The sequence below is a fragment of the Coregonus clupeaformis genome, chromosome 10, assembly GCF_020615455.1.
Source record: "Coregonus clupeaformis isolate EN_2021a chromosome 10, ASM2061545v1, whole genome shotgun sequence".
In the NCBI taxonomy this organism is placed as follows: domain Eukaryota; kingdom Metazoa; phylum Chordata; class Actinopteri; order Salmoniformes; family Salmonidae; genus Coregonus; species Coregonus clupeaformis.
The window spans coordinates 18870073-18894453 of record NC_059201.1 but is presented as its reverse complement, the minus strand read 5'-3'; the positions used below and the strand labels follow the sequence as shown (position 1 = coordinate 18894453).

Genomic DNA, 24381 nt, shown 5'->3' with positions numbered 1-24381 from the left:
GAGGACTCCAGTCACCCAAGTCATAGACTGTTCTCTCTGCTACCGCACGGCAAGTGGTACTGGAGCGCCAAGTCTGGGTCCAGGGGGCACCTTGGCAGCTTCTGCCCTTAAGCCATACGATTGCTTTGTCTTTACGCTGCTGCTGCCTGCTGTTTGTTGTCTTTGCATGGTCACTTTACCCCTACCTACATGTAAAATGACCTCGACTGACCGGTGCCCCCGCACATTGGCTCGTTGCCGGTACCCCCTGTGTGTGGCCTCGTTGTTGTTATTTTATTGTGTAACTTTTTTTTATTTTTTATTTTACTTTAGTTTTTTCGGTAAATATTTTCTTAACTTAAAACTGCATTGTTCGTAAAGGGCTTGTAAGTAAGAATTTCACGGTAAGGTCTACAGCTGTTGTATTTGGCGCATGTGACAAATAACATTTGATTGATTTGATTTGATAAAGCAAGTGCTCGACTGGGAACCAATGTCCGGGAACAGGAGGTGGACACAAGTGTTGTTGCTTCTGCACTGACTATGACTATGCCTACCCTCCTCTCCCTGGTGAGTAACATGAACTTAGGTTTTCCAGATGGTTGATGATGTGTTATAGTTTTGCAAACGGTTGCTATAGTTCAGGTATTGCATTACCTGTATTCAGCTTTTGAAATAACAATAACAAAATGATTAACTCGCTAGCCAGCTTGCATGCTCTCTGTTCTCCCACTCTGGTCTCCAACTTAAGCCACCCTCCCCTTAGTTCACTGAACCAACATTTCTTAAACCAAATAGCACTACCATAACATACTTGACTGATTACATATGTCCTGAAACCTAGACTAAGTAAGAGTTGGTTTACTGTGTCATGATACTGACAAGCAAACTGAATAATAGTACAATTTTGCCATATAAATGTGTTGGATGCTGCACTGGATCGAATCAAGGCGCTAGAACTAGAAGTCCAACAGCTCTCTGTTCACCATCTCCAGCTCCAAAGATTCTGTGCACCCGATGAGGACTTCAGGTTCTATACCCGGTTCCACTCAGAGAAGGTCTTCATGGTGTTCTGGGAGTCCATTGCCTCCTCTGCCTCCAGGTTAATCTACTGGTCCAAGGCCCAGAAGGCTGGAATGGGAAGCGCAACACCAAGCCCCAACAGGAAGCTGCCACTCATTGACAAGTTTTTTCTTTACTGCTGTCGAGTAGCAGCTGGGCTGAAGGAGAAGGTGTTGGTGGACATCTTTGGCATGAGTGTCCCTACAGTGAGCTGCATTATAATAACCTGGACCAACTACCTATATATTGTCTTGGGCTCTGTGCCCATTTGGATGTCCAGGGAGCAGGTGCAGGCAACCATGCCTGACAAGTTCAAGGTGTTCTGTCCAGAGGTCCGAGTTATCCTGGACTGCACAGAGCTGAGATGTGCCAACCCCTCCTCTCTGACATTACAGTCGGAGACCTTTTCATCTTTCAAAAACCACACCACCTTTAAGGGCCTGATTTGGATTGCACCTTGAGGAGCCATCACCTTTGTATCCAAGCTTTTCACTGGGTCCATGTCTGATCAGGAGATCACGCATCGCTCTGGAATCCTCAAGCTGTTTGAGCCTGGTGATGGATGCATGGCAGACAAGCGATACGTCATAGATAGGATGCTGTCAGATGTGGGGGCAACGCTCATCATTCCCCCATTCAAAAGAGCAACTCTGCTAACACGGAAGGACACCGAGTGAACGCAAGCCATTGCACGTCTGAGAGTGCTAGTGGAGAGAGCCATTAGGATGGTGAATGAGTACCATATCTGGGACACGATTATCCCACTCACTCTGGCAGGCTCTGTCAATCAACTGTGGACGAACTGCTGCTTAATGGTGAACTACCAGGGCCCTCTGGATCTCAAGGGTGATAAGCCAGTGTATAAACATGCTCAAGCACGGCAGTGCACACACAATACAAATCAATGATTGATTTAAGTTCAATTAATTAGGTAATTATAAATAACCACTTTATACCTACATGTAGATCACCCTTTGGAGTCACCCTCAAAATTAAAGTGGAAAGCCACACTACAAGCTGATCCAACTTTGATGTAATGTCCTTAAAACAAGTCAAAATGAGGCTCAGTAGTGTGTGTGGCCTCCACGTGCCTGTATGACCTCCCTACAATGCCTGGGCATGCTCCTGATGAGGTGGCGGATGGTCTCCTGAGGGATCTCCTCCCAGACCTGGACTAAAGCATCCGCCAACTCCTGGACAGTATGTGGTGCAACGTGGCGTTAGTGGATGGAGCGAGACATGATGTCCCAGATGTGCTCAATTGGATTCAGGTCTGGGGGAAACGGGCGGGCCAGTCCATAGCATCAATGCCTTCCTCTTGCAGGAACTGCTGACACACTCCAGCCACATGAGGTCTAGCATTGTCTTGCATTAGGAGGAACCCAGGGCCAACCGCACCAGCATATGGTCTCACAAGGGGTCTGAGGATCTCATCTCGGTACCTAATGGCAGTCAGGCTACCTCTGGCGAGCACATGGAGGGCAGTGCGGCCCCCAAAGAAATGCCACCCCACACCATGACTGACCCACCGCTAAACCGGTCATGCTGGAGGATGTTGCAGGCAGCAGAACGTTCTCCACGGCGTCTCCAGACTGTCACGTCTGTCACATGTGCTCAGTGTGAACCTGCTTTCATCTGTGAAGAGCACAGGGCGCCAGTGGCGAATTTGCCAATCTTGGTGTTCTCTGGCAAATGCCAAACGTCCTGCACGGTGTTGGGCTGTAAGCCCAACCCCCACCTGTGGACGTCGGGCCCTCATACCCCCCTCATGGAGTCTGTTTCTGACCGTTTGAGCAGACACATGCACATTTGTGGCCTGCTGGAGGTCATTTTGCAGGGCTCTGGCAGTGCCCCTCCTGCTCCTCCTTGCACAAAGGCGGAGGTAGCGGTCCTGCTGCTGGGTTGTTGCCCTCCACGGCCTCCTCCACGTCTCCTGCTGTACTGGCCTGTCTCCTGGTAGCGTCTCCATGCTCTGGACACTACGCTGACAGACACAGCAAACCTTCTTGCCGCAGCTCGCATTGATGTGCCATCCTGGATGAGCTGCACTACCTGAGCCACTTGTGTGGGTTGTAGACTCCGTCTCATGCTACCACTAGAGTGAAAGCACCGCCAGCATTCAAAAGTGACCAAAACATCAGCCAGGAAGCATAGGAACTGAGAAGTGGTCTGTGGTCACCACCTGCAGAACCACTTCTTTATTGGGGGTGTCTTGCTAATTGACAATAATTACCACCTATTGTCTATTCCATTTGCACAACAGCATGTGAAATGTATTGTCAATCAGTGTTGCTTCCTAAGTGGACAGTTTGATTTCACAGAAGTGTGATTGACTTGGAGTTACATTGTGTTGTTTAAGTGTTCCCTTTATTTTTTTGAGCAGTGTATGTACATTGCCTTGGGCAACAATGTTACAGTGCCCTGCCAAGTGGGATTGGCTCACCTGCTACATTACATCTTAAGGTACACATCCATGTAGGTGTAGAAGAAGAAGAGGTCAAGTTTATCTCATCTCTGCTATCAAAGCATCATCTCTCAATTCTCTCTACTGTAATATCACTTCTAGTGTTTGTAATGAAGTCGCACCAATCTAAACCAGTTACAGCCGGTTGGCCCTGGACTTCCCAGTGATATTTGTGGCTGTGTTTGAGCTTGGCCTGGCCATTGACAAACTTAATGTGCTTCACATCAGTTACACTCAACATCAGGGCACTTGATCTCAGCTAGCCCGAAGGGTGGACCTGCAGAAGGGTCATAAACTTTCCCATCAGGGCATGCCCCACGATGGTGTGCATCATAAATCATTCAGAGTAGTTCTGTAGAACCTCTGGCTCAAGCTCAAGACCCTTTCTCATAGCTTCGGTTTGGCGCTCACCTTTAAGCATTCTCATGGCTAGGGCATGGCTAGATGACTCCCCACGCACGTGGCATGCCTCCCTAAACCAGCTAGCAGTCACATGTGGTTTCCTAATTTCCTTCCATAGTGGACGGGCAGACTGCTCGACTGTGCCATTCTCAATAGCAGATGACAATGCTGGTGACACCTTTAAGCTCTCCATGTGGTAAAACTGAGTGCAAGTAGGGACATGGTTTAAATTACTGTGCAATTGACTTTCTTTTACTGGGAGTTGGGGGAATGCAGGAGCATCTGGATGCTTTAGAATCTCTGTTGACAGTAGGGGGACACTGACATGACAGCACTGACCTGCGGGGCACTGGACCAAATCTAGAGTCAGCCAGAGTAATTTCTTCCAATCCATGCAGCACCTTGGCAATGGCAGGCTGTGGTCTCATGCTCCTCAAACTTGGTCCAGCAGACAGCACCGTCATGTCAGGAAGGGTCCCAGAAACACATAAAAAAGAAGCATAGACAAGAAATGAATGTCAGCCAAGATTGTAAAACTTTAGTCCAATACATTTCAACACATGAGTGAAGACAACGTGGGAGTATAATGGGGACAGCCTGGGAATGCCAACTTGTTTAAAGACAATTGTAACTCACCAGGGAATGCTTGGTCAAGAGTGGATTTTATGCCACTCCTGCCTGATGTCCTTGGCTTCCTCACAACCATTTCATCAGTGGGCTCTGGTCGAATCCTCTGGTTAAAAATAATAATACAAAAAGATTCAGGATGAATGTAGAACGATGTGTAGTAATATGAGTTTACAAAAATGCAAAATGTGTCTTCTCTATGACAATATGAAAAGTTATTTCAATTTAAAAACTCACCGAGTCCTTGGCCTGTGCCACGACTGCAGTACCCCTGTGCAAGGCAATGGTGGTGGCACGGTCTTCAACCCCATTGTGGTGTAATGTGCAGTCTGGAAGAGTAGAGCCACCAGATGATTGCACAAAGCTCTCCCAGCTGCACATGAACAGAAGTGGTTTACGATGACGGGCTCGGGTGCTTGTAATGTGATCTAAAGAACATGTAGGGAAAATAATTAGCATATACACTGTTCTTGATCATCTTGATCTTCTGCGGCAAAAAGCTCATGATTCCTTCTCTTCAATTCTCACATTAAAATGTAACTGACCAGCTGTAATAAAAGTTTACTATACTAAATTGTAATGTTATCCAGCTTCAGATCAGTAATAACAAAGGAACTAGGCCTACTGCATGTCCAAGGACATGAGAACAGATACATCCGAGTTTGATTATTTTGAACATATGAACAAAATACAGGTAAACTGCATCCGCAGCAACACTAAGCACTAAACTGCCTATCATATCTCGTAACGTGATAATGGGGCTCCTCATTCTTCCTCATTGACACCTTGCCCCTACTACCACTGCCTCCTCCCGGTCTACGATGTTTGACACTGCACATTCACAAGAACAGAGCAAGAAAGAAGAATGTTGACAACATTCAATTGATGTATGCTAGTAAGTTACCATTGCTACTCTTAACGTTACTGAGATAGGTCTAGCTAGCTAGCGAGCTAAGTTGCTAGCTAGAAACAAATAATAGATTACAGTGGCTGGACAAATAGTTAACGTTAATTAGTTAGCTAGCTAAATCTGACAAATATAGAGGACTGACGTTGCAGTTGACGTACGACGCCTCCTGGTGGTCATGTTGCATTAATTATTCCAGCCAAGTGGCTACCCCAAACTGAATGATAACAGCAAAGATGTTTTAATTCTGTGATAACAGTGCCTAAAACTAGTTGATTCATCACCACGGTCATTTTCTGTGGAGTATGACAAAAGTGCCCCCTTAAGACGTATGAATATATAAAATATAATTTGGAACCTGTAAAAGACTATTGTTTATGATATTGTAAACATACTGTACTTTAATAATAGGCTATATTGTTGTATGGGTGAAATGAAAAGTATTTTGTAATTGCTGCTTGGCCTAGCCCCATTGAATATAAAGTATTTCTTATAGATTGAATTCCATTCAATCCAAGATGGCGTAGCAGTGCGGTCATGTATTCTGTTGTGTACTCGTGTAAATAGCCTTTTTTTTTTTTTCGTATATATTTCTCTCTCACTTTCCATCCTTTAACTAAATATACTTTCCTGCAACCCGCCTCACCCAATATGGAACGGATTCTATTATTTCTTTATACCTTTTATCAAGAACCTACAGCTGAAACTAGCCAGCTAACTAGCTACTTGCTATTAGCCACCGTTAGCAGTCTTCACCACTGTCCGTGGACTGCACTACCTACCAGCCAGCTCTAGCCTGGACAATTATCGGCCAGTCTGCACAGCGTGCTATCGACCCAGAGCATATCAGATTTTCTGCCGGAATCACTGAATCACTGGACCTTGGCAAAACTATAGTTTGTTAACAAGAAATGTGTGGAGTGATTGAAAAACGAGTTTTAATGACTCCAACCTAAGTGTATGTAAACTTCCGACTGTAGTTAAGATACAGTACATTTGACATTTTCGATAGGGGTGTCCAACTGTTGCCAGACAACATTAGTCTTCTACATAATACAGAATACTTCAGTGAGACGACTGACCAGCCCAGTATTTCAGTAAGCCTTTTAAGTGTTTGTGTTATTGGTCTGTCTCCCCCACAAATTCCCCTCTCTCAAGCTCCTCTCACACAGCCCTAAGTGATCCATTCAACTGTAAGTCTACAACAGTTGTTGAGTTACCTGAGACCTCTTTAAGGCTCCTCCATCTGGTGTCAGCTCCATCATGGTGGCTGAATGGTGACTGGACTGAGCAGAGACTGTGATGGGCGTCTAGCCTCAACTTCCCCTTCTTTCCCCCACAAACAGAGACTGCCTCCTGGTGGCCCTGCCTAGAGCTAATGAGGCCTCAGAGTCAACCTCCAAAGGACTTGTTGATGTTGGGCCTATGACATCACAATGCAGTGTGGTGGCATCATCACAGACATCTAGATACCTTGGCATCAATCCAACTCCCTTTGTGCATAGAATTAGTATGACTATAATTGACTAATCATTCCCTATTTATATGGCCACAATGTCCCATACATTGAGTCAAACCACAATCCACTCTCTGTGGCCAAGTTTAAACTCCCCTGCTGTGATAGTGCTTAGTTTAATCACTGGAGATGATAATTTATAGGCATATTAAATCAATGTCAGTCAGACTTTTAATGTTTTGGTCACCAGATACTAATTCACTAATGAGTAATCAGTAAGCTGGCTCATTCACAGTTTTTACATGTCAGGAGGACACTTATAAAACAATCAGGGAATAAATAATCAGTAAGAATGCAGGAGTTATGCAGAAGTCATCACACCATATCACAAACTCCCTTCTGTCATCACAGATAGGGATGTAGTGTGTTATGACCAATATAAACAGGCTTTATAGGTGCAGCAAATTGTAACCATAACACAGATATTTTAATAACTATACTGTACTGCAATCTGTCAGAATCTGATTTATAGAATCTGACTTTATTATAGGCATCAATCTGTCATATTGTTTGGCTTTATTTTGTTTCTAGGAACATGTCCTTTGCATTGAGCAGTGGAGGAAAATGTGCTAAATAAACAGTAAATTAAAGTACAGAGAAAAATGACTTAAGTAGTACTTCAAAGTATTTTTACTTAGTTACTTTACACCACTAGCATTGAGTAATTAAAAGCAAGTCCAGAAACATCCAAAGCACTCTTGCCATGCACTACTGCTGGTGCTGCAGCTGATCCAGTGTTTCATGTCTTCCTGGATAAACTACACATAGTTGTGCTCTCAAAGCCGGGGGAGCATGGGTAGAGCCTTCCAGCACATTCTAAAAATGTTCTCAGCATCGGTCGATATGGTGACTTCCCATTGCGGACATAGAAACAGGACATACCAGTCCAGTACCTGTCTCCAAGGCAACCATAAGAAGGTACTGCAGACAGTCCCTACTAATTGACTTCACTGTCTCTCTCACAAGAGAGATTAAGTTTACCTAGAGGGCAACAAAAAAAAAGTGTGTTTCTGCACATTCCTGAGATTCCTCTCAGGAGTCTTACAAGAAGGGTTGCAAAGGGAGGGTATATGGTGCCACCACCATTGCCCTAAGTTTACCAGTAAACTACCAGAACTTTGGAAACGCTCTAGGGTTTTGGGGGAATTTTATCAGATGACATCTAGTGGCCTATTTGGGTACTTCAGATTATCACAGGTGTCTGTAATTATCTCTGGCCCTCTGTGTGGCCTCATCATATGTCAAATATAATAATCAAATAAAATGGGTTTAAAATAAACAATATAATGATAAAGCTGTAAAACATTATCCTAAATATAAACCATCAACTTAGTGAATAACATTTGTGTGAAATATGAGGGTTTCAGCATGAAATATCAGTTATATATGTTTTTTACACACTTTTATTTATTTTACTATGTCAGTATGTCTTTGTTGTAAATGTTTTAGCGCCAAACTGGTGGCAGTTGTGCAAAAAGTCAATTGTTGGAAGAGTTGCAGAGTTAATTGAAAATATTGCCATTATTGATTAGATGCTTTTTTCATTAATTAGGCTATTTTATCTTGAACAATATGTTCTATCCACTCGGAATTCATGGTCAAAATATACAGTGAGGGAAAAAAGTATTTGATCCCCTGCTGATTTTGTACGTTTGCCCACTGACAAAGACATGATCAGTCTATAATTTTAATGGTAGGTTTATTTGAACAGTGAGAGACAGAATAACAACAACAAAAAAACAGAAAAACGCATGTCAAAAATGTTATAAATTGATTTGCATTTTAATGAGGGAAATAAGTATTTGACCCCCCTGCAAAACATGACTTAGTACTTGGTGGCAAAACCCTTGCTGGCAATCACAGAGGTCAGACGTTTCTTGTAGTTGGCCACCAGGTTTGCACACATCTCAGGAGGGATTTTGTCCCACTCCTCTTTGCAGATCTTCTCCAAGTCAATAAGGTTTCGAGCCTGACGTTTGGCAACTCGAACCTTCAGCTCCCTTCACAGATTTTCTATGGGATTAAGGTCTGGAGACTGGCTAGGCCACTCCAGGACCTTAATGTGTTTCTTCTTGAGCCACTCCTTTGTTGCCTTGGCCGTGTGTTTTGGGTCATTGTCATGCTGGAATACCCATCCACGACCCATTTTCAATGCCCTGGCTGAGGGAAGGAGGTTCTCACCCAAGATTTGACAGTACATGGCCCCGTCCATCGTCCCTTTGATGCGGTGAAGTTGTCCTGTCCCCTTAGCAGAAAAACACCCCCAAAGCACAATGTTTCCTCCTCCATGTTTGATGGTGGGGATGGTGTTCTTGGGGTCATAGGCAGCATTCCTCCTCCTCCAAACACGGCGAGTTGAGTTGATGCCAAAGAGCTCGATTTTGGTCTCATCTGACCACAACACTTTCACCCAGTTCTCCTCTGAATCATTCAGATGTTCATTGGCAAACTTCAGACGGGCCTATATATGTGCTTTCTTGAGCAGGGGGACCTTGCGGGCGCTGCAGGATTTCAGTCCTTCACGGCGTAGTGTGTTACCAATTGTTTTCTTGGTGACTATGGTCCCAGCTGCCTTGAGATCATTGACAAGATCCTCCCGTGTAGTTCTGGGCTGATTCCTCACCGTTCTCATGATCATTGCAACTCCACGAGGTGAGATCTTGCATGGAGCCCCAGGCCGAGGGAGATTGACAGTTATTTTGTGTTTCTTCCATTTGCGAATAATCGCACCAACTGTTGTCACCTTCTTACCAAGCTGCTTGGCGATGGTCTTGTAGCCCATTCCAGCCTTGTGTAGGTCTACAATCTTGTCCCTGACATCCTTGGAGAGCTCTTTGGTCTTGGCCATGGTGGAGAGTTTGGAATCTGATTGATTGCTTCTGTGGACAGGTGTCTTTTATACAGGTAACAAAATGAGATTAGGAGCACTCCCTTTAAGAGTGTGCTCCTAATCTCAGCTCGTTACCTGTATAAAAGCCAGAAATCTTTCTGATTGAGAGGGTTCAAATTCTTATTTCCCTCATTAAAATGCAAATCAATTTATAACATTTTTGACATGCGTTTTTTCTGGATTCTTTTGTTGTTATTCTGTCTCTCACTGCTCAAATAAACCTACCATTAAGATTATAAACGGATCATTTCTTTGTCAGTGGGCAAACTTACAAAATCAGCAGGGGATCAAATACTTTTTTCCCTCACTGTACACCGATATAAAAAATGAATACTATACACTAATACATTTTTAAAAAGTTATTTAAGTATGAATTACCAAAGTTGCCATATATTACAGTACCTGTTATTTACTAAAGTTACTTAAGATTCTGGTAACATTGGTAAATTACCGGTAGCTTTGCAACCCTACTTACAAGTGATCAACCCATGTATGTCTCTAGACACTGATAATCTACTTTACCAGTTTTCATACCTATGTGTTTGTGCATTAGTCTGCTTACCTGGGCCACATGTCTCTGCAGCCTTAGCTACAGTAATTGCCGTAATGGGATTAATAACCAAACAATGTTACTAATTCACTGGACTGAATGTAATCTATCTTGGTGTGTGTCCGCCTGTCTGTCTGTCTGTTTGTCTGTCTGTTTACCTGCCTACTTGATCTAAACAAGGGAAGTGGGAGACCCTCTGGTGGAATGGTATAGCCCTCCCATACTCAACTGGCGGACTGCAGACCGGATCTGGACCCAGAACAGGGTCAACACCGACTGCAGGTATTATTTTTTACTCGGTCGGGCTTCGACCCATGGTATCATGTAAACACACATAAGACATGGAAGAATGCGTAGAATGGCAGATAATTAGCTTTAAAACTGCAAAATGTTCTCTCCGTCAACAAGAGGAGTGTGAACCGTTTGGGGTCGCATGGGTGGCGAAGTGGGGGTTTGTTACTTTGCCGATAAATTACATTATCCATCCAGACCTTTGCCACCTAGGAAATTTGTGTGACTGAACCTTCTCAAATAGTACTTGAGTACCCCTGGTATAGCCTATGGCAGGGGTTCTCAAAGTGGGGTCCGTGGAGGTACTGCTGCCAGATCTCAAATTATACAATAAGAAGATTTAAAAAAAATATATATATATATATATATATATATATATATATATATATAAATATAAATAATATTACTAACAACAACAGATTAAACTAATTTTGGCCAAGGGATCTGTGGAATAAGTTTAGAGGGTGTAATACTGTCACGTACGTTAAGGAAAGGGACGGACCAAGGTGCAGCGTGAACGGCGAACATGTTTATTAACTAATAAACACACGAAACAGTAACCAAAACAACAAACTTAACCGTGACGGTCCAAAGGCTAACACACAAGCCTAAACATGAACATAACAAAATCCCACAACGCAGGCAGGAAAACTGGCTGCCTAAGTATGCTCCCCAATCAGAGACAACGAGCGACAGCTGCCTCTGATTGGGAACCACACCCGGCCAAACATAGAAATACAAAACCTAGAATATATTCACACCCTGACCAAACTAGCTAGAGTTCTAAAGGCCAGGGCGTGACAAATACAATACAATGCAATACAATGTAATATTATTATTCAACAATGTATGTTCTTAACCCTGGGAAACATGGGCCTGGGCTCACAGGGATATTGGTATTCACAGTACTCCAGTTATCAACTCAATAATTCTTGTATTCCCAATTTTTAAACATAAATGCACTGTAATTTAAGGGCAAATACAATTCAAATACGTTTTGACAGCACCCCCTTTGATTTGAACAAAACCTTTCATACATACAGTATTTGCCCACTATAGAAGTGCTCAGAAAGTGACTTTTTGAAACTGAATGCCAAAACATTCAAGAGATAAAGGTGCTCAAAGTTTACCCTACCATACCATGAGACATCCATGTCTTCATCACTGGAAAATATAAATGGTTGAGATTGATATCATTTAAAAGTTTACACACACAGGGTTCTCAAACTATTTAATAATTTCTGGGGGAAAATGTCATTTTTTCACCAAAACATCTGTAAACTCCAATTTGTTGCATATTTTGTATCTTAGCCCCTATTTTACATAATCTAAGGTTTTTTGTTGTGCCCGCCCTCGGTTGAGACTCAACACGCCCTTGAATACAGGATGGGTGTCATGTTTTGGCTGATAAATGTACTAAAATTGAAATAAATTTGAAATTTCAACTTTCAAATGGTACCACAAAATGGTTGGAGGTCCACACATCAGAGAACGTTTACTTGAATGGGAATATCTGTTGTTTTAAATTATACTGTCAATCATCCATAAGAAACATATTAAAATCATAGAAATATAGATGATAGAATAGACATGATCATTTAAGTTGACATTTAGTAATTAGAAGTTAACATTTCAATTCAAATGTCAATGGTGTACCAGCTAAATTGCAGTGGTCTGAAGGGATAGGTCCATTCTATGTATTCAATTTTGAAATGACACCCACCCTGTATTCAAGAGGATGTTGTGTCTCAACCGATGGCGGGCACAACACAAAAACCTCAGATGATGTGAAATAGGGTCTAAGCTACAACATATGCGAATATAAAAAACACAAGAGTTTACACGTTTTTAGATAATTTAAGTTAAATGGTTAAAAATGACCAATTTAATTAAACCATTTTTTTCAAGAAATAATCAAATAGTTTCACAACACTGTTTGTACGATTTTAAAGGATATCAAACCGTTTATCTTTTCCAGTGACGAATGTATGGATGTCTCTGGTATGCAAAATGGGTCAACTTTAAGCACTTTTATCACCTAATAAAGGTGCTCAAAGTTTCCCCATTTTGCATACCCCACCATACCAAAGACAAAACATTTAGGTCCAAAAAGGCACTTTTCTGACCACTTCTTCCATGGGCAAACATGTATGGAAAGTTTTGTTTAAATCAGGAGGGATGCTGTCAAAAGTGATTGAATTCAAATTGGTTTAACCTTGAGCTTTAAAACTGCAACGTTTTCTCTCTGCCTCAAGGCAAAATGTGTAGACTTGCAAGATATTAGCTTTAAAGCTGCAACAACAAAAAATATCTCTGTCCCATGACAAAATGTGTAGAATTGCAGAAAATTTGCTTGAAAACTGCAAAATGTTATTTCTGATGCCAAGTGGCGGCCTGTGAAATGTTCCTTTCCAGGGCCGGCCGGCCATACACTGCCGAATTCATAGTAAAACTCCTTGAATGTTATTTTTATCTCACTCGAGTTTGTTCTGATTATGAGAGTGTCCCTGACGAATTTGCTATCACAAAACGTTTGAGAACCCCTGGCCTATGGCATACCACATATCCGAAGGCAAATGTAGCAATGCTTTTGTGCCATGGGGTGTAGCAGCAGCACAGTGCCAACTTCCCAAAAAAGGTATTCCTGGAAGGAAGAAACCTTGAGAGGAACCAAACTCACAGGGGGTCCCATCCTCTGTTGGTTCATCATCCTCCTCTGGCTGCAAAACAACTATGTGTTGTGACAGTGTTACCAAGTGACCAAACCATGACGAATCATGTGCTACTCTGATTCAGCAATGGGCCAAGGGAGGGAAATCAAATCATGGAGGAAAAAAAAAATATTCTTAGTAACCGACGGAACCTGTTCTACTGAGTTAAGCAGGAAACCAACAGGCTCAGGTCAAGGAAAACCTCTTGCATTACACTAATTCTGGGCCTCAATTCACACACTCACCTCTCACCATTGTAAAACACTTGTGTTTTGGCTGCTAACAGCCAGCATAAATCTAATTTCAACTTGATTCTAATGAAGAGCATGGTCCTTGTAACGCAGCCAACTGAATCTCTATGTGGGCTTACACCTGCTCATCATGACAAACCCTTGGCTTGAAGAGGACAACTGACTTCTACTGTTCTTCTGAGTCAATCTTTTACCAGTAATAATCATTCTATTGCTAAATCTAACAAGCACATCAACACCCACAATGAGACATAACAGGGGGAAGTGAGAGGACAGTTGGAAAGATTTGTATGACATTGGAATGTTGCTGTCATACATTGTTGGCATGCTGGCTGGCAGGCACAGGGTTGGGGCATGATGTGTTTGTTCTCTCTCTGCCTCACCTGTCGGCTTAAAAAGCGGGAGGCACAGGAAAAGGGGAGGAGGGTCGGTGGCCATTTTCTCTCCCTCTCGAAGTTTTCACAGAATCAGTGAGGATTCAGTAATACACCTGTCGTTAAGCCGAATTAATAGATTAATACGTTTTTTACGCCTGTCTATGGAAGCTCCTGCTTAACATCATGTGTTAACGATTCTTTTGGATAATAGGCCTACCAATAGGACATAAAAATGAAAAAGGGAACGTTTTTTTCGGCTCGAAAGAACCAATCTCTTTTCGACAACAATATTAAAATCAAGGAGATGGGTAAGTGTTTACTGTCATATATCAAGCAATTAAATAATAATAGCAATTGAATTATTATTTTATCATGTGATCAACATTCTTTCTCTGACGACTGTCCCGATCTTTGCAATTGTTATAGTGACAGATAAGTGGGTGAATAAATGTGTCCTAAATGTACACATTCTTGAATAGGAATGAAGCTGGTTGGGTATTAGGGGTGGGGGGGCGGGGGGCGGGGGGCGGACAAACAGTTGTAAATTCCACCTATTCATACCTGAGACAGTTAAACGTTCATGACGGTGGAGGTAGAATGCAAGGTGAAAAGAAAATTACCCAATTCCACATGACACAAAAATGTGTCAATTTCCACATGACACAAAAATGTGTCTGTTTTAACTAAGTCTGTTGTAATTGCCGCAGCACTGAATAAAATACACGTTTTTTCCTTTCGATTATTTTAAAACATGTCTGTATCAAAAATGATTACAACATTATACATATTATTACCAGTAGGTATGTTACTGAGCTGTTATAACAGACTGCTCCCTGATCAAATACCGTATCATTTTGAGCCAGAGTCGTTATAGTCAAAGGAAAACGCTACTGCCTGTGACCTAAAGGTTTCTTTATCCAGGACTTGGGAAGTGGGGACTAATTAAAAAATAAATATGAATAAACCCCATAGAGTTCTGAAAACTTTGCTGAACTCTTCATAGAAAGTTCTCAGAACTAAAAACGGGACAGATTTACATATTTTGCATTTCCCTGATTTCTGGGTATTCTATTTAATGAGGCCTCTAACAATGGAGAGGTGGTTGTGTGGGAAGTGCAAACATGCCACTGGATGGGATATTTGTATTTTTAAATTATGCAGGTGTTCAATAGGAAAATTCATATTATGCCCCATTGGGAAATGTATCTGTAGATGCCAAAACACTTTATACACTGGCTGTTGTTTCCATACTCTGGTAGTTGTTTTGAAGGGCTCTATAATGTTTTTGTGAGAGTGTGATGTGAAGGAGTCAGGCGCAGGAGGTTACATCACAGAATACAGAGTTTATTCCGTAGTACACAGTTACGCTGGATAGCGTCAACCGTCCAGTGCGCTAAACAGGCGCACTGGAACAAATACAGGCACACGGGGAAAATATACACCGGCAATACAAAGTACAGGTCGCTCCACCGAGCTACACTCATCTCACATGAAACAATCACCCACATGGACAAGGGGGCAGAGGGAACACTTATACATGTACTAATGAGGGGAATATGAACCAGTTGTGTGTAATTGACAAGACAAGACAAATGGAATAATGAGATACAGAGCGGCAGTGGCTAGAAGGCCGGTGACGACGAACACCGAAACCTGCCTGAACAAGGAGGGGAGGCAGCTTCGGAGGAAGTCGTGACAGTTTTGTTCATAGTCATATAAGATCAGGTAATGTAATGCATGTTAGTCTGAGTCCTCTTTGAAATAAAATGATTGAGACCAGTGTCTCACTGACTACAGTCTCTTTATGCCATTTCTCACATCAGTTAGTTATTTGACAGTGACATGGCTGACTGAGCTGTACAGAAGCACAATAGTTACTCCACACAAACCCATTTACCTATAATGTGTTGTGTGTAGTTACATATATGTTTTTTCCTTTATCTAGTAATGTCAAAGCCTGTTAACTTACAAACATTATAGACCATCTCTGGCAAAGTCACATTTCACTCGAAAATCAATCAGGTGGTGAGTGGCCTAATGTCCAAATGAGTGTGTCACACATCATCTTTTATATAGATCCATTCTATATGCCTCAATCCCACCTCTGCCCAATAACCATATCTTGAATAACCTGAGGTCAGTGTTGATTAACTGTAAACACTCATGACCGGAAGACCAATGGACTGTTGACCCCTGGGATTGTTATGAATGTTGCACCACACTTCTATGACATACCTGACATTCCATTGGTAAATAGGGGTTCATGGATGATGTGAGAAGCATTATATTCTGTACTCTATGGAACTACATGACATTTAGGCTTCAGTGTTTGAGCAATAAGGTGACAACCTCTTCTGTTGATTAGAATCAATCATTCAACTGCTTTGAATAGTTGTAAGCTTTACCAAAATACTATTTTGCTGTCAACAAGAGAAATCCAATTGACAGAGTAATCAGCATAGCATTACATAATAGTTTGTCAGCCATTCTGAGAACTGCAGACAAAATGCCTTAACTTGTTATTATGTACATGCCTAATTACTCAACTTTGCAGTCACTAGACTGCATCTCCTTTCAGAGCTGTGCTGATCGGCTGAATGGTAGACTTGTTGGTTTTTATCTATACTGTAGACTAAAGTGGTGAGTTGTGTGCTTTTTTTTTCTCAGACAATGTTGAGCTGATGTTGGATTCATCAGCCATTCCTGAATCAGGCACTGCCAAAGTGAGGTCCAGACCCACAGTCAAGCACCACACGGTAAGTTCCAGTAACTCTGCATGATGTGTGGAAATATCTATCAAATCTATATTTCAACACTCAAGACAGTGTTGCATCTTTTGTTGAGACTGATCAAGCTTTGTCAAGCTTCTAGTTATTGTTCTCTAACACTTCAAGATGATCATCACATGGAATTTGTTTCCGGGCTTGTCTTCTTGCAAATTCTTGCGAATGCAGTAGGCCCCATATTACTTCTCTACATTTGCATAACTGTCTGCTAAATTGTGAATTATTTCTCAACAAGGCATTTGTAGTGCCTGAAATAGAATCTGCATTGCCTCATGAAGGGTGTTCCTGTAATCACTAATCTCTGTGTGACCACTGCAGAGTCAGACCCATTAATCACTTACACCCTGTCACTATGAAAGCATACTTTTCTAACTGGCAGGTTTCACTTGCACAGGCTATTCACATGTATAAGAGAGGGAGTAAACCAACTGTATTTGCAGGTAGGCCATCCATGTGACGAGGATGCATGTCAATTTGTTTGGGTGTTGACCCAGTCCTCTCAAGTAATTTCTGTAGAGAGTTTGTCCTCAGAAATTCAAACCCTATTTACTTAGACATTCTCATGGGGACACAGTTACTATAAGAATGTCACCTTTGGTTTACACAATATTGGGTATTTTACAGTCTGGGACCTGGCATATGGCACCTAGCTCATTTGCCATCTATTCAAGATGGTGTCCCTGTAGTTGATCCAGAAAAGACCAGCCGTATCTGAATTTTTTACGAGTTGTATTAGGTTGTTATTTTGTTGTAGGTATGAAAGCCTACCTCAGAAAGGGGAATGTCCTATGTGACTGCTCCTCTGGCATGTGTTAGATGTGCCACACCCAGCAGCACAGTTGTTTAACTGCTCTGACTGACTGCTTTGACTTTCACCAGTGAGTCATGGAAAGTAAGAAGAAATTAAGCCGGATCAGAAACCGCATTTAATGCCGCACCCTTCGCTTCTTATAAAATGTTTCTGCCGTTGCAAGGAGCTGCCTGCCCCTATGAAGTCTGCATTAATTACATATTTAAGGCATTAAATAAGGCAGGCATTTGGCTCACATTAGCTGTTTTGAAGATACAGTGTAACGGAGGGTTCTTGAGAAAGGACCACACCTGAACCTTTTCCACGAATTACGTAATATTCCCACTGCTGAATGCAAGTTATTTATGTGTCCAATGCATTTTGGGTATTGCGTGTACCATGTGAAAGTTATTTATAAACAAACCAAGTGATGGTGGCCTGACCATCAGACCGAGGGCAGTAACTTCATTACAGTTTATAGTTACAGGGGTGAACCTGACTTTGAATTGTTTTGCTATATTGGAGGCCCTCAGGCCCAGTATTGGGTAATTACACTGGTCAAGGTGTGGTTAGGTCCTTAGGAGTGACTTCCAGTCCCTACTGTATGTAGGGTGATTCTGACCACAGTCTATCAGCTTTAGAAGGGCATATCTCTGTTCTGTCTATAGGGCTTGTGTTGTGTCAAAACAGTCTGTGTTTATTTCTAGAGGTGTTTAGGCTGTGATGAGAACAGTCAGTCACACAAGCAGGCAGCAACATGACGGCACAACCCTTTTTCTCAGAGGTAGTCATACCCAATTAATGTTTGCTTATGTGAAGAGATGGGAGTGTTGCATGTGCTTTGCCCACACTACGCCCTGTCTGTGGATGAGGTGGCAGCAATGTTCTGAAAAGGGCCCAAAACTGGGCCAGTAAGCTGCAGCTGGAAAGGGGTTAGATACAGTATACCAATGGAGGACATTATTGTTGAATCATTACAGGTGGGGGTGCTCAGTGGCCATTTTTTATTTTACCTTTATTTAACTGGGCAAGTCAGTTAAGAACAAAATCTTATTTTCAATGACGGCCTACCCCGGACGACGCTGGGCCAATTGTGCCCCGCCCTATGGGACTCCCAATCACAGCCGGATTGTGACACAGCCTGGAATCAAACCAGGGTCTGTAGTGACGCCTCTAGCACTGAGATGCAGTGCCTTAGACCGCTGTGCCACTTGGGAGCCCATTGAGACTATGTAAGAGATCCTGTAGCCTCAATCTGCACAAGGAGGCTTTGCCATTATAGAAAAGGACTCCATTTGCTGGGAAGGCCAGACTATGATTAGAGTAAAATGAATTTTTTATGAAAACCCCTTCCGATTAAATGTGCCTGGCCTTCCTCTGTCTTTGGCAATTGACACCACTTGCGTACCCGTTTGTTTCCTGAGTGTTAGATTTACATTTAGTTGAGTTGTCAACTAACGTGAATTCAATGTGAAATCAACCAAAGATTTCACCCTGTCATTGGACTTAGGTTAAAAGTTGGGTGAAAGAAAGACTAAATTCCTTTACGTTGATGACTTTTTGCAAATCCAATCAGTTTTCCACGTTGATTCAACGTCATCACATTGAATTGTTGGGTTGAAATGACGTGGAAACAACGTTGATTCAACCAGTTTTTGCCCAGTGGGCTATCTCTGCTCTCCAATCCATTCCTTTCCTTTCACACTGTTCCACTTACAATCTCAACAGTGGATCTCTAGCCTGACACCAGGGTGTAACGTCAACAGTCTGATGTCTTTTGTCCTTATTTCCCACAGTCCTCCTCTGATGTTGTACAAGGGTTTAATGTCCCAACGCCCAAAGTTCCTGTCCTCCCCCCTTTCAACAGACCAAAGATCAACAGGGCAGGTGAGGGTCTCTGCCCTGTGTATAGCAGACTTAAGCTGTGTAGCTAAATAATTTAAGCTCCTGTGAATTTAAGCCTATGTGCTGGTTTTAGACAGATCCAGTTGATCACAGTTCAGCACAAATTCAAAGCAACTCTGTTTTCATAAAGGGCTGAAATATAGAGAAGCAGGTAAATGTTTGTCTAAGGTCTTGCACTATAACACTTTAGAAAGCATCCAAGCAGCCATTCACAAACATGTTTGCAGAGCGGGAGGGTACAGATCAAATGTAATTTAATCAGTTTCACCATAAATCAGGCCAACCAGAACTAAAAGTTAAATAACTTACTTTGACGATATGTTATATCAATAACAAAACACACTGAACAAAAATCTGAACGTAACATGTAAAGTGTTGGTCCCATGTTTCATGAGCTGAAATAAAAAATCCCATAAATGTTCCATACGCACAAAAAGCTTATTTCTCTCAAAGTTTGTGCACAAAGAGGAGTCTTTCTGTCTGTAATAAAGCCCTTTTGTTGGGAAAAACTAATTCTGATTGGCTGGGCCTGGCATATGCCCTTCCAGGCCTTATCCATAGATTAGGGCCTAATTAATTAATTTTAATTGACCGATTTCCTTATATGAACTGTAACTCAGTAAAATCTTTGAAATGGTTGCGTTTATATTTTTGTTGAGTATACTTTCTTGTGTCTCTGATGGTTGTTCTCTCTTTATAGTAAATGGCGATCGGTTGTCCAATGGATCGGCTATATCTGTACCTGATTTGGTGGAGGGGGAGATATTTATTCCACCTCCACCTTCGATGGCACCCCCACCCCCTCCACCCATATTCATCCCTCCCCCACCAGATTTCTTGGGTGACCTTGGTGACCTGGACTCCATTCAGCATCCCTCTATGCCCCCTCCAAAACCCCCATCAAAACCACCATCAGTTGCCCCCTCTGAAGAGGACAAGGAGGTTTTCACCTCCATGAAACCTCCACCTATGCCCCCCCCGAAACCCCTGTCAACTTCCTCCAGTGCTTCTAGTTCCTCTTTGTCCATTTCTACACCACCACCAACCACTTTCCCTGATATCACAGAGCCCCCAAAGTTTGCCCCTCCACAGCCCCCTACAGACATGAGGCAAGCTGCTCTGAAAGCCCTGAAGACACCGCCTACAAAGCCAATGAGGCTGTCCTCCATCCCCATCATGTATGAACCCCCCCAGGTTCCAGCCCCAGATCCCCCTATACAGACCCCTACACCCTCCAGCTTCAACCCCCAGAACACAGCTAAGCTCTACAGTGTTCCTAAGACCGGAATTCTAGGTAGGCAGGTGGAAGGTGAAAATAGGCACAAGCAGATCCTACTCCTGCATGACCCTGGGTCTACTGACTCCGTCCCTGTCCAGGTCAATGGGACAGCCCCCTCTGTGGCACCGCCAGCTAAGCCAGCCCGGAGAAACAGCTTGGGTATGCAGCTGGAGCAAGACCTGCAGGAGTTAAAGGATAACTTGCAAGTCACCCTTCAAGGCCAACCCACCCCACCTGAGACTTGGGAGGAAGTGAAAGTGGAGCCTTTGCCTTTATCAGCACAGCAGGCTATCAACAAACCTGCCGAAACCCCAGCTAAAGCCTCACCCAAGCTTCAGGAGGCTGCAATCCCCCCTAAAATGTCACCCAAGCTTCAGAAGGTGGTCACTGCCCCTGTAACAGAGGCTAGCCAGGTCAAACACGAAGCGTCTCCAGGCCGGAGTCACAAGTTCAGTCCTATGCTGGACCGTAAACTACGCAACCTAAAGGCCAGTGCGGTCACTGGGACGAGGGAGGGTCCTGCCACTTCCCCCCTGGCTCTTCTCATGGCAGCTAAAGAGCGAGAGAAGCACAGGTCTACTTTGTCCCGCGAAAACAGCACAAAGAGTAATGAGCCATCCGTCAGCATCCAGCACAGCGAATCCAATCCCAATTCGTTCACCGTCATCCCCAGCTCCACATTCACTTCTGTGAACTCACAACATAATCCACAGTCTGTGGTCCCAGTGAAGCCCCCAGTTGTGATCCAGACTCCAGCAAAACCCCAGATCATTGAGTCAGTGTTGGAAAAGAGGCCAATTGCAAATCCAGTATTTCAGGGGCTCCTGGCCGTGGAGAAGCAAAGTGGAGAGCAGAGGATTCCTTCACCCACTAGCCTTGTCAGGGATGTAGAGAACAGGGAGGACCTATGCATGCCATTACTCCCTCCCCCTCCCGAATTCAATGACCATGATGATGTCATGGAGTCTCCCCCCAGCTCACCTCCACCTGACCCTCCCCTGAAGAAGGTCCTTGCCCCCACTCCCACCCCTGTCCTTCCAGTCCTGCCCTCCAATGCTGGCCCTATCGTTCCTGTCAAAACTCCCTCCCCTGCGCCCCCCCCTCCTCCTCCTCCAAAACCCAAACCTCCAAGCCCTCCCAAACTCCTGCCTCCTGTCATGGAGGTCAAACCCAAGCTACCTGTTCAGACCACACCCAAGTCACCTCCCACCCAGGCACCCTCCTCCCTCTCAGCCAGCCAGGCCACACTCCTGAGCATCCTGCAGAAGAAGATGCTAGAGATGGACCACAAAATGGACAACAAAATGATGGCCATGAAGACAGACTCTGATGACTGGGGTTCTTCCTTGTCTGAGGAGACCAAGGTCCCTGTTGTCCCCAGAGTCAACGCGAAGACCCCTGTTATCACAGCGAAAAGCAAGAATGCCGCCCTGTCAGCCAAAACACAAGGCCTGGACATGAAGGAGCTGGAGACTAAAATGGCCATGAATTCTCAGGGTTTGTCAGCTCCATCAAAAGTACCCATCAGGTAGGCCTTGCTCTCTCTCCTTTATCTTTGTCTGTTCGAGTTTTTCACATTTTACATCTTTATGGTTTAAGCTTAGGGTGTTGTGACTAGTTTGGCTTAATTTTGTTTTATCTAGGAGTGTCCCTAATTGCATGTTTTGCCTCACAGTAAATAATGATGGTAGCTAGATGTATTAAAAAGTATTGCTGAATGCGACAAGAGCAACCTGATACGTGTTTAACTAATACTTTTTTTCTTCCTCTACTTTCTAGCAATGGGCCACAGTCAAAGCAGGCGTATGGCATGACTTTCATGGTACGACCCGGAACCAAACAACCAATAACCGTTGTCAGCAAAGGGGACTCATCATGAGGAGCAAACTCCAAATTATGCCACACATAAAATTACATTAAATTAAAATAACTTTATTTCCTGAGAGGGAACTACATGTGTGGTGACGGGTCTATACAAGACAAATAACAAAATAGCAACATAGAACACAAAAACATGTGCAGTGTAATAGATTAGGAGCAATCTATGCAATCACAGGCTATATATACACATATATACAACTAAAAATAAGAACTTCAAGAGTTGAGGAGTTTGATGGATGTTGGCACAAAACTAGAAGCTGCCCTCTTAGATTTGTATGCCAGAGATCTATATCTGAGGGTAGAGGGCTATACTGGTCACGGACTGTGTGCCTAATGTCCAAGGCTATTTGTTCCCCCTTCTTCCTCACTATTTTTTATTTATTTATAGATGACACTGAGGGGTTTCTGGCTTTCTCCAATGAACTTCCTGATTTTTATTACCCTGTTCGATGGATTCTGACTAGTGTTCCCTAAAGCACCAAACCAGCACACAATATTAAAAGATCTGGGTCGGCACTCCTACAAAGGTTTTGCTGTACCACAGTAGATAAACCTGAGCATGTTGCTTAACATCCAGATATAGTGTCAAATAGCTTATTGCTTTTTGTACAAGTGCCAAAGTCTAAAGAGTGGGTTGACCATGTTGGAACGGCTTTCAACAGTATCTTTGACTGCTGCAGTTTAATCAGTGTGGGATAGTACACATTGCCTTCTTTTTACCTCTGATATCTGGCTGACCTAATAGATTTAAAAACAAAGCACAATCTGCTTTCAAACTAGCAGCTGTAAATTGCCAGTCAATATATACAGAATAATGCCATGCATCAAAAAGGATGTTTATATAAATTTCTTGAGACTATAAAGGATGTACATATTGTTTTGCTTATAGGTTTCCATTGTGAGTGCCACAGTACCTGTACATACTGTATATGTTAACAGCATAAAGGGAATTGAAATGTAGCCTACTAGAATACATTTAGAACACACATACTGTATATTGTTCACTGTACTATACTTAAGCAAGCATGCCACAACTATGTAAACTGTGTTTATCAGTTACATTTTGATCATCTACGTCAGTCAGGTGAGCAAGATATCTTCCGTACAATGAATGACTAAATAAAAGCAAAACAGATGTCAGGCATTTGCCACATACGGACAGGAGAAGTAAGGTTTGGTCTCCATGGTCTGTAGAATCTATAGATTGACATTAAATGTACTTTTATATTTATTGGGCTTAAGTCTAGCTATTGTGTCAGTCATTATTAAAGCTGCTCATATATATATATATATATATATATATATACACACAAATGTAATCAAATTAAAACCATGATGTATCAAAGACTGGATGTGAAAAACTTGAGAGTTGGTAACTGACATTGGAGGAAGAATAGTGTTGATGTCTCCTGACTGGAGTGTAAGTGGACATTGCCATTAATGTTGGTAACTTTGTCATGTTCTTTTAGAATGTTTAGGCACAAAATAACACCACATTCACAAACCATTGAAACTATAATTACAATGGATTATATTTTATGTGGTGGTCTGTTGGATTTCTCCTCGTAACATAAAATTATGCCAAATATACCAGTGCACAGGTCAGGGCACAGACCACTCCTTTGTTTAGTTATTTTACCTGTGATATGAAATTATGTAATAAAGTCAAGTTTTAAAGTCATGAATTTTTTCCACCAAATTGTTTGAGAATAA

The 24381-nt window shown here is 42.7% G+C and overlaps 1 protein-coding gene and 1 long non-coding RNA gene across 2 annotated transcripts; one reads left to right on the top strand and one right to left on the bottom strand.

The window, feature by feature from the left end:
* Window positions 1-4194: 4194 nt before the first annotated feature.
* Window positions 4195-7470, bottom strand: LOC121575935. The gene is made up of 4 exons (XR_006002396.1): window positions 6662-7470; window positions 4772-4962; window positions 4544-4640; window positions 4195-4345 (listed from the first exon to the last, which is right to left on the bottom strand). It is a non-coding gene; the product is annotated as an uncharacterized LOC121575935 (long non-coding RNA).
* Window positions 7471-14107: 6637 nt separating this feature from the next.
* LOC121575273 (formin-like protein 7) lies at window positions 14108-24349 on the top strand. Its single transcript, XM_041888248.2, has 5 exons — window positions 14108-14335; window positions 16695-16783; window positions 19400-19490; window positions 20209-22315; window positions 22567-24349. Exons 1-5 carry the CDS (start codon window positions 14260-14262, stop codon window positions 22664-22666), a joined length of 2463 nt encoding a protein of 820 aa, XP_041744182.2. The 5' UTR covers window positions 14108-14259; the 3' UTR covers window positions 22667-24349.
* The last annotated feature ends 32 nt before the right edge of the window (window positions 24350-24381 follow it).

Coding starts and splice junctions, on each gene's coding strand:
- LOC121575273 (XM_041888248.2), top strand. CDS start 14,260: ATGAAAAAGGGAACGTTTTTTTCGGCTCGAAAGAACCAATCTCTTTTC. Junction 16,784..19,399: donor CCACAGTCAAGCACCACACG/GTAAGTTCCAGT, acceptor TATTTCCCACAG/TCCTCCTCTGATGTTGTACA. Junction 19,491..20,208: donor ACCAAAGATCAACAGGGCAG/GTGAGGGTCTCT, acceptor CTCTCTTTATAG/TAAATGGCGATCGGTTGTCC.